Source organism: Sinocyclocheilus anshuiensis, unplaced genomic scaffold (assembly GCF_001515605.1).
Source record: "Sinocyclocheilus anshuiensis isolate Anshui unplaced genomic scaffold, SAMN03320099.WGS_v1.1 scaffold998, whole genome shotgun sequence".
NCBI classification, from domain to species: domain Eukaryota; kingdom Metazoa; phylum Chordata; class Actinopteri; order Cypriniformes; family Cyprinidae; genus Sinocyclocheilus; species Sinocyclocheilus anshuiensis.
Genome location: NW_015536513.1, coordinates 24,740 through 36,154, shown reverse-complemented (window position 1 = coordinate 36,154; position 11,415 = coordinate 24,740). Strand labels below are relative to the sequence as shown.

At 37.9% G+C, this 11,415-nt stretch overlaps 1 protein-coding gene across 1 annotated transcript; it reads left to right on the top strand.

The window, feature by feature from the left end:
• Positions 1 to 562: 562 nt before the first annotated feature.
• LOC107692166 (gastrula zinc finger protein XlCGF8.2DB-like) lies at positions 563 to 10,283 on the top strand. Its single transcript, XM_016491124.1, has 2 exons — positions 563 to 632; positions 9,110 to 10,283. The coding sequence occupies exon 2, from the start codon at positions 9,115 to 9,117 to the stop codon at positions 10,024 to 10,026; it is 912 nt and encodes a 303-aa protein (XP_016346610.1). The 5' UTR covers positions 563 to 632; positions 9,110 to 9,114; the 3' UTR covers positions 10,027 to 10,283.
• The last annotated feature ends 1,132 nt before the right edge of the window (positions 10,284 to 11,415 follow it).

Here is an 11,415-nt window from a genome sequence, read left to right as displayed (position 1 = left end):
TTGTGTAACAGTAAACTTCAATTTGACATTTGTTTTGTTTGTAAGTGATTTTTTTCCCCTGCTTGTCCTCAGAAGTGCTATACTACCAAATGAGCATGTAAATAACAGTAAATGTTCATTACAAGCAATAAATAGTCATGTGTCAGAAACACCAGCCAACTTATAAAATAATAAATAAATAATTTCTCCAAGCTGACACGGCTTGGTAGAGTCACTACATGCTGCTTATCTTTGTTCTAAATTTAAAAAATCTTTGGTGAACAAATAATACACTCAGTGGCCAGAAACTTCGTAATGAACTGCAGCAGCATAAAATCAAAGTGTTCATGTTTTGAGCAACACAAACAGTTGATCTCAAATACTTCAGTTGTGCACTAAAGAAAACATCAGTTGTGACTTTCATATCTTCTATCAAGCTCCGTAGTAAATGTATCATCAGAAGTTGATCTAGGATGAGTGTTTCTTCTCCTGAACTTTCTTTGATCACTCCTGTGTTTGATCATTTAAATGAATGATGATTAATAATATTGCAGTGGCATAAAGTCACCAGCATGACAGGATGTGCAAATGCAACTCAAAACACCAGCTTCCTCGCCCGAATGAAAGGGATTTTTAGTCTAAATGAAAGGCGAGTAAGTAGGACTGTAAAATGAACAGATGTGATTTGATAAAATGAGGAGATTGTGCTGTAGTTACAGGTAAAGGTTAACCCATTTAATCCCCTTTATCAATGTAAAAAAAGTTTTCATTGATAAAGCTCTAAAAACTTTACTGACTGATGTTTTAGTGCACTTCCTGCAAATATGGAAAAAAATAAAGGGTCTCAATTAAATATGCGCAGTTTCACATGGTTAGTGCAAATTGTCACATGACCAAAGCAGTTTAATTCCTGTTTGCACCTTGAGATGATAACTGCATCAAAACTTAGAAAAAGCTAGTATAGCCTATTAAGTTAACATATGACAAAGATTTTTGGTACACATTATCATTAAGGTGTCTAGTATTAATCAAGCGGCAACCTCCCGCTCTCTCTCGTGAAGCCAACACGGAAGTGACTAAAACTGCAATTCATCAACTGGCCGCTAGAGGCTGGCTCCAAAAGGCAGTCAATCCCATAGACTCCCCATGTTAAAATGCCTAACTTTACAGCAGAAAAAAAAACGTTTACAGCCTGGTTCAAAAAATTATTTTGGTCTGTATAGCTAATTTTGCCCTTCATGACAACTGTGAGGGGGGTGAATTTTTTATAACTCATCCGTTTAAATTATATTAAGCCTTAAAGTTCTGCATAATTAAGGGTGTGGCCACTTGAGTGACAGGTGGATTGCCGCTGCTGTCACCACCGTCGAGCTAGGTGGGCGTGGTTTCAGCAACCTGCTCCCGCCTCTTTGCACATTTTCGATTATCCGGGCGTGACATGCGGTGACATGCTGCCAAGATGGCGGCGGCCTGCTCCGCCCACTTTGAGCTTAAAAATCTCTCTTCAGAAACCAACGGCTGACGTCACGGACACTACGTCCATGTTTTTATACAGTCTATGGTATTAATTAGTGGTGTCAAAATTAGCGTGTTAATGCAGACGATTAATTTTTTCCCGTTTAACGCATTAAAAATATTTAATGCAATTAACGCAGGGGCAGAGCTAGGTTTGGCTACCCCACTTACAACTGATAAACGTTTATTCAGATGCAGAACGTCTTTACGATCACATCAAATAGGAGACTTCTCAGACGCACACTCCAACTTCACCTCAGCAACAGGCGAAACTCAAACGAGCACAGAAACGTTACAGGCAGGGCCTAACACGCCACGACACGCGATAAAAGGTATCTTTTCCATGTTAATCTGAGTTTTGTCCTAACTAGCCGCGACACGCGAAATTTCTAATTTAGAAGCGGTTTCTATTCGACATCACGGCTGGAACAACAACATACAAACTATATGACCGTAGATAATCTCAATGGAAAAAAATCAATGGAGTTTGGATGGCACCCGGTGGCTGTTTGTGGTATAACGCCCCCAAAATAAAATCTTTTTAAAAAATGTGACGTGACGTGGCCAAGTATGGTGACCCATACTCGGAATTAGTGCTCTGCATTTACCCATCCAAAGTGCGCACACACAGCAGTGAACACACACAAACCGTGAACACACACCCGGAGCAGTGGGCAGCCTTTTATGCTGCGGCGCCCGGGGAGCAGCTGGGGGTTCGGTGCCTTGCTCAAGGGCACCTCAGTCGTGGTATTGAAGGTGGGAGAGAGCGCTGTACATTCACTCCCCCCACCTACAATCCCTGCCGGTACGAGACTCGAACCTGCAACCTTTGGGTTATGAGTCTGACTCTAACCATTAGGCCACGACTTCCCCATACAATCTCACAAGAACCTCAAGTTTTTTCATATCAACTTCAAATTTGGAACATAACTTATTTAGACATATGGCTTTAATTTTATACCAATTTTAGAGTAAAACCTGTTATGTAAAATATTTATTATATATAAAATGAAATTAGTGCATTTTCTTTACAGTAAATTTAAACTTATATAACTTTTTTTATACTGTAAATTTTTTGACAAAATTCCACTTTTGTAATAATCTGCTGATTTTAGGTCTGTATTCCAAAGTGTTCATAAATTACAACAATTTAAGTTTAAGTTTGGATAGTGCACTTTCATGCCTATTTTTAAAAAATGGGGGGGGGGACAGTTAAAGGGTTAATATTTATGAATTAGATTATAAACGTATCCATTTTCGCTGCAAGAGCAGTGCGCTTCCACAGAGAGCCCGTCCACACATGCTTTTAATTGGCTGTGATATTTGATTGATTCTGTCACGTTGCGTCTGGTGTTGCACCCAAATTGCTTGTCGCTGTAAACTTGTCGCTTCGCGTGTAGTTAGGACACGGTGTTAAACAAATTTTTTGCCACACCTGCCAATGGCCGGTGACGTGAGAAAATTTACCAGCCAAATTTTTTTTTTACCAGCCATGAAACTCTTTTTGCAAAAAGACAGTTATTACTACTACAATGACTAAACAATGTTTTTAATTTGTCCTTTACTTTACTTTAAAGAAAAAAACAACAAACATTTATTGATTTATGAATCAAACGTTCATTAATGTTTTCGAGTAAAATTATTTTTTTTGTCTCTAAGAAAACAAGTTGTTGAGGTTCTTGTCCTTTGCATGTTTTCGGCAAACGGAGAAGGCCATCATGTTAGTCGCAGTATCAAATACAAGCCCATCTCTCTTTGATCTATCGTCAGTGAAACACCATCATCTCTCGCTAAAACACAGAACCGTTATGATGTTCTGATGTTTGCTCATCATGTTAACGTTCCGGCGTTCCGCCGTTCTTACACCGCATCTACACCAGACGTGACCAAGAGGCCGTTTAAAATCATTTGAACTTTGTGTCAGTACGTCATAAGTCGAACGTGGTCAGTTTAACTGAAACAGAAAGACAGGGCGGGACATATCAAGCAGCCCCGCCCCCTTTTTAAATAGCCAATAGCGTTTGTTTATATCACAGCTTGGGCTAGAGCCGTTGAGCTCCGTAAAGCCGCATTTGACAGGGTATGACAGCCACAATCTCATCCATATTGCTGTAAAATATAGCATTCTGTGTAAGAATTCAAATGGGTCCGATACGTTTTGTGTTCTGCGCCGACTCGCGCATATGATCCACTCCGTGCTATCGTGTCTCTGGACCGGAGCAGACTGTGTGTGCGCGATGCGGCGGTTAGCGTGACACAGCACAAAACCAGACTCCTTTTGCCCTAGTGTAAAGCTTATTTACACTGTCTGAATTGTTCCCTATCCCCTATATAGTGCACTACGTGCTATTCACTGTACAGAAAGTACAAATCCTGTGAACAAGTGACCGATCTCAGCCGGCGCTTCAGCGTCTATTTATAGTGCAGGGGGCGGGCGCTTCGGATTCTAGAGAGCATTTGATTGGTCAGAAGATTTGATGAGAAGCTGAAGTGCGAGGTCATGTCAAAAAAATCGTTGGTCCATTTTGGCGGAAGTGACGAACTGCAAGCTTTGAATGCTTATATCTTCTAAATGCGAATTTTGTCACTGTTTTGGAGCACACTGGCTTGTAGATAACCTTAAGACTAACGAGGGCTGGGCGATATGGCCAAAAAAATGTATCACGATAATTGTTTTCATATCAGTCGATATCGATAATTATCACAATAAATGTCAAATCTTTATTTCTTTGAAGTTTAAAGCCAGATTTTTTCTCCAAAGTGAAAGTTGTAGAAACCAGACCGTTAATTTTCCTTAACAAAATAAATATCTAAATAGAAAAATTTATTTCTTAGTTTCTGCATGTTCTAATGAGTGATATTGTTTCAAATCAAGAAACAGGTTTGGGTTGCCTGATAATATTAATATTAATAATAATAATAATAATATCACTTTTTGTCTCTTAGAAATGCACATTTGATAGTAGCTTGAGTTAGGATGCAGAGGTAAATTTTTGTTCATTATCAAAATCAGTAACATCTGAGAAAAATTGTAGCAACCTCAGTTTTATATGGTTAAATTTATTCTGACCAGGTTTTTATTTATTTATTAAATTAAGCATTGGTCTCCCATAGTAGCATACATTTAAATAATGATAAACAGTTAAAACCACACATATAGCACCTCAATACCATGGTACAAATATAACTATATGGTTTTTAGGTAGTCTATTTGTATGAAAAACAGTAGTCTAAAAACATTCAGTATAAATGCACACATGCTATGGCTTAATCACAAATACATACTACAATTATATACAATTATTCTTTTAGTAAAATTCAGTGTGAATATCCCACATTTCTGCCACAATACCATGGTGCAGTGAGTGTAACTACAGTAAATCCATGGTAAATGATGGCGATTTGTAGATTGAAAAGCCTTCTGACTGTCTCGTTGCACACAGTGTTTCTCCTGTTTGGCTTTAAACGTGTTTAACTCACCGAGTCATTTGTGTTCATCGCTGAATTCAAGTGCTTCACACTGGATCTCACAGTGCTGCTTAATGTTCGCGTGAGCGAGTAACCGCATCTACTCTAGTGAGCTCGCGCCACGCAGCAGTTTGAACTTTGATCCGCGCGGATAAACAGTCCGTGTGGCGGAATTCAAATGAGTCGCGCTGTTTCGTTCTGCTTTTGGCGCATTTATAAACAATATATCGAACATTTATGGAACTCTTCATGTAGTTTTATCGAGGAAAATTATATCGTGATAATTATCATTATCGAATTATCGCCCAGCCCTAAGAATAACATGTTGATACTAACACCTAAAAAAAAAAACTTTAATTTTGATTTCACGGGGACTTTTGGTGTCTAGTATTAATTAGTGGTGTCGAAAATTAGCGCGTTAACGCAGGCGATACATTTTTTCAGTTTAACGCATAAGATATTTAATGCAGTTAACGCAAGGGCGGAGCTAGGTTTGGCCACCTCACTCACAACTGCTGAACGTTTATTCAGAGGCAGAACGTCTTTACGATCACATCAAATAGGAGACTTTTCAGACGCGTGCGGAAACGTTACAGGTGACGAGAAGCTCTCCGAACATCACTGAACTCTGGTCAGATGAGATGCTGTCAGGCCATATGTCAGTAAAAACGAATTTTCCGCTCCTGTCTGCCGTTATACTGGGCGCATAGCATGTACTCTTCAATTGCACGCACAAATACGGCAGCGCGCACTGTAGTCTATCATTTCATTTCAATGCACGAAAGAAACTACAAGCATGCAGTGTCATGGTTATATCGTCAAGTCACGAAGTTACAAAAAATAGCGATTAAAGATGCCTTAACTGCATGTAAGTATTTATTATTTATGAGTCACATTTAAAGCAGTATCAGATCTGCATCAAGTTCAGCAGCGGCAGCTCTTAAAGTAGCAGCCAAAATATCCTAATAACCAGCTACTGTGATGTGTGTGAATCAAAGAACAAAATAAAAAAAGAGGAAATCAATAACTAATGTAGTTTTAAGCTTTATCTCTTTTTAATTTAGAATTTAGTGTTGATAACTTTATTAAATTATATTTTCTGTTTGCTGAAGAGCACAGGTAAATATGACTTTTAATGGGTTTATGTGAAGATTGTTTTAAGTTCATTTAAATTAGTTGTTATTTTTTAAAGTCTAATAAATGTTGAACTGATAGCTCTCAATTATACTGTAATATAGTCAATGGTTAAATATTGGGGAAAAAATTCATAGAGACAGTTGTTGTCAGTGATACTTGCCTTCAGTCATAAAAAAGATGGCATTAAACAAATTAAAAAATATATATACTTTGTTTCTACAATAATTTGTAGATTGAATATGAAATTATTGCAATATAAAAGAATATTTAAAAACTTTAATGTTGTGTGGGAGTAATTGCGATTAATTGATTAATTTCAGAAAAATGTGTGATTAATCAGTTACATTTTTTTAATCGATTGACAGCACTAGTATTAATACATAGATTCACTCAGTTTTGTTGAGTGTGGTCATAGAATGAGTAAACATCTGGGTCACAATAGTGACCGGTGGGATAACTGAATTTAGGTTTACATATAAATCCAATTGCAGTTATTAGTGAAAATTTAAATAAAATGTTGCAATGACAAAATACTGCACTAAATTAAAAGTTCAAATGTTACAAATAAGTTACAATATTGATGTTGTAATACTGGTAGCACTAATATAAAAATTTGATATATGTTACAAAAAAGTAACATTTTTGAAATATGTTGATGCTTGTATTTTTTTGTCTTATTTCAGTATTCCTATCAGTGTTGTACAAGGGTTTTTTATAGTAACTACAGAATGTGATCAAACAGCTTAAAATAGCTGGGATAAGATATATAACAATTTTTTGACTGCAGAAACATGTTAATGTAGTACACACATTATCCCACTTTTCCAAAAAATTTTCAAAAACGAATTATTGATTATTTCAAAGGGTTACTAATAACACATCATTTGGATATTTTAATGTCTGGGAAACAATTGGGATTAAACAGGTTAATTATTGTTGGCTGTTTCCAAGGAATAGTTCGCAAGGTAAAATTTATTCTATAATGTCCTAAAAAAACAGGAACTTGTTTTGACAAAGGTCATCAAAAAAGAGAAGGCAATAAAACTGTTCAACACTTCAGTTTACTTCGCATGTTAAATTGAAATCCGTGAAGAAAACCTCTCGTTATTCTATTATTTTCCACAGTGGCAGATTCACGTCCACGTTCATTCATAAATTGACCATAGAAAGAGAGGGGAAAAAAAGGAACATTGAATAAACAATTTGTTCATATTTAAGAAACAGTATCAATGAAATATAAGGATTTAATCATGAAATCCTTCATGTGGACAAGGGTATCCAGTTATCGCTGAATAAAACGCACAATGGAGGGTTTTTTTACTGATGACATTTTTTTGTTACTGATGAAATTTATCTGATGAAACTTGAAAACAAACATACGATTGCACAAAATATATGGTTTATCTTTGTTCTTCAATCAGTCTTGGGTATTTGGAAAGTGTATTTATAATGCAATGCTAATCGACATAGTCTTTATCACTGTATATAATACTATCATTCTGTAATATGAAACCATGTCTGGTCACAAAAAGAAGTTATTTCAAACACTCAACTATGTTAAGTTAATTTGGAGAAAAAGCATGTCAATAAATGATATCTTTGTTGGACAACAGGTTTGTAAACAGGCTCATACACATTCAAAACTGTATCGCACACATGCTACTGTAGTACATTTATTCAGACCAATTTTTTGTGCACTGTACAGCCTTAACCAAAACCAGTTCCAGATTGTAGAAGGAGCTCCTCATTTATCGATAAACACCTCCTGAATTTCACGTCCACCTTCCGCGATGTCACTCCGCACTGTCGCACACAGGAATATGTCAACCACTAGACTTTATCGTTATTATCGTGGAAATACTAATCCTTATCGTGGGTAGAATTTTTACCGTTATATCGCAAATGATAAGATATCGCCCATCCCTAATGTAGCCATGATTATATAACAAAAAAAAACAGTGATTAGTAGCTCTAATATGTACAGTTTCTATACTACAATGGGGCTTATATCCTGACTGAAATTATTCACAAATATGGAGAGGACAATATTTTTCTAACATTTTAGACATAAATGGCAAATTTGAGATCCGTCTATAATTAACCAGTTAATTAAGCATTTTCGTTACGGGTTTGATAACTGCCAGCTTGAGAAATATTTGGGCCATTTCCTAAAGAAAGCAAATAGTGGTTGCCCACTGAAGCTAAGCAGGGTTGAGCCTGGTTAGTACCTGGATGGGAGACCTCCTGGGAAAACTAGGTTGCTGTTGGAAGAGGTGTTAGTGAGGCCAGTAGGGGGTGCTCACCCTATGGTCGGTGTGGGTCCTAATGCCCCAGTATAGTGAAGGGGACACTACTGTCAAAAAGTACCGTCTTTCGGATGAGACGTTAAAAGATTAGGGGTGTAACCCCAGAGTCCTGGCCAAATTGCCACCACTGGCCCTTGTCAATCATGGCCTCCTAATAATCCCCAACCACTTGATTGGCTCTATGACTCTGTCTCCTCTCCACCTGTAGCTGGTGTGTGGTGAGCTGTCGCATCATCCAGGTGGATGCTACACACTGGTGGTGGTTGAGGAGAGACCCCCTCATATGATTGTAAGGCACTTTGGGTGTACAACAATACACAATAAAGCGCTATATAAATGCATCATTCATTCATTCAGTTAACACTATAGAGCAGGGATCACCAGACTCAGTCCTGGAGGGCCGGTGTCCTGCAGAGTTTAGCTCCAACCCTAATTATACGCACCTGAATCAGCTAATCAAGGTCTCACTAGGTATACTTGAAACTTCCAGGCAGGTGTGTTGAGGAAAGTTGGATCTAAACTCTGCAGGACACCGGCCCTCCAGGACCAAGTTTGGTGACCCCTGCTATAGAGGATTACAGGCAACACCTCTTTCAGTAGCTTAGTGGGTAGTATACAGCATGTTGGTTTTGATCCTTTACATGCCTGAATGTGATGTCTTGCTTTGTCATTAAAAAACTTGTATTGGTCTTTTTTTGCTTTAGACCTGATGCTGCTGAAAAAGGAGAGTCAAGAACTGAATGAAACGAAAGACAAAGTTCAGTACGAGAAACATCATGATTTCATAACTGGAGAGAATTTGTTTAGTTCCTCACAGACTAAAACGACTTCACACAAAAGAGCTCAAAAGAGAGGAGCTAGAAGTCATTTAACCTGCCAATATTGTGGAAGAGGTTTCAGTAAAAAAGGAAACCTTAAAGTCCATATTAGGATTCACACTGGAGAGAAGCCTTACGCCTGCCAACAATGTGGAAAAAGTTTCAGTAAAAAAGAAAACCTTGAAGTCCACAAGAGAATTCACACTGGAGAGAAGCCTTACGCCTGCCAACAATGTGGAAAACGTTTCATTAAAAAAACAGTCTTTCAAAGGCACATGAGAATTCATACTGGAGACAAGCCTTACAGCTGCAAACTGTGTGAAAATAGTTTCATTCAAAAAGGAGACCTTGAAATCCACATGAGAATTCACACTGGAGAGAAGCCTTTCACATGCACTCAATGTGGAAGGAGTTTTACACGTAAACAAACTCTTAATGCCCACATAAGAATTCACACAGGAGAGAAGCCTTACACCTGCCAACAATGTGGAAAAAGTTTCTCTTTAAAAGGAAACCTTGAATACCACATGAGAATTCACACTGGAGAGAAACCTTACACTTGCCCACAATGTGGAAAAAGTTTCAGTAAAAAAACAGCTTTTCGAAGGCACATAAGAATTCACACAGGAGAGAAGCCTTACACCTGCCAACAGTGTGGAAAGAGTTTCTCTCAAAACGGAACCCTCAAAGGCCACATGAGAATTCACACTGGAGAGAAACCTTTGAGCCAGACAAGGATTCACTCGATAGAAGGATTTTATGTTGTCAGTGCGGAAGGAGTTTCACAGACAAGAATCATGTAATAACTCGTATCGGAGTGAAGAATTCATTGTGCCATCACTGTTGAAAACCGTGGGCAAACCTTGAAATTCACGTGAGAATTTACAGTGAAGAGAATCCTTTCACATGCCGTCACTGAGGAAAACGTTTCTGATCCAAAGAAAACTTAATACTCACATGAGGCATCACACTGAAGAAAATGTTTACGTTTAGTACATTTACCGTTAAAGGGTTCGTTCACCCAAAAATTAAAATTAGCCCATAATTTACTCACCCTCAAGGCATCCTATGCATCCTGTATATGACTTTTTTCTTTCAGACGAATCCAGAGTTACATTACAAAATTTCCTGGCTCTTCCAAGCTTTATTTTGTGGGTGGGTGTTTTTGTTCAACAATCCAAAAGAAGTCCAATAAAGCGCATCCATCCATAATAAAACGTGCCTCACATGGCTCTGGGGGGTGAATAAAGGCATCCTGTAACGAACTGATGCGTTTTTGTAAGAAAAATATCCATATTTAAAACGCTATAAACTGTTTTCTCTAGTTTGCACTAACTGTTGTACGTGAAAGCCGTTCCGGACGGATGACGTTGGACGTATGCGTAGCGCGTGTGCCAATGAGAAAAAAAAACACTGGTCACGAATTAGAAGTACAAAACAAGGATGTGTAAAGAAAAAAGTTGGAGGATTTCGACATAAGCCAAGAGGAGACTGGTTTTCCTTTGCTAAAGTAAGGAAACTTTGCTTCTTTTGCTCCTGTTAACAAACGTTGGTTCTTGCGAGACCATATTCTCACCAGCGCATGCGCTACGCATATGTCCTACATCATCTGTCCGGAACGGCTTGCCCAATTAAAGTCATTTACTCGCTCTCAAGTTTCAAACCGGTGTGAGTTTCTTTGATTTAAGACCCCCTAATTGGACGTACTCAGGTGCACATGCTGATTTCTCACCTGAAGACCGGCACCTTTTGAAATGCTCCTAGGATGCTGGAAAGTGAGGGAGAGTTGAGTTGGTATATTTGAGATGTTGAATCTATTTTAAAGTTGACAAACTGCTATAATCTGGTTAGTGATTTTTTTTTATTTTTTTTTTCCCTTGTTGGAAAATGTCCTTTTTTTTAATTATTATTATTTTTTATAAGGCTATCGATTTGCCCTTGTCTTTTTTTTTGTCATTTGTTTGAAAGTGTGTTGCCCTTTGATTTAATTGTAAATAATGTAAATATTACCTAGGAAGTAGACATTGGGTGCCTTTTTGTTTCAGATCGTAAATACTTTTCTTCTGAGTTTGCTGTAGTCAGGAAGTTCACTCTTATTTTCTTTACGTTTTATCTTGGTCAAGGATAGTGGTCGACCGATATATCGGCATCGGCCGATAAGTTTTTCTGTTTGGCCAATGCGTTCGTGGCGG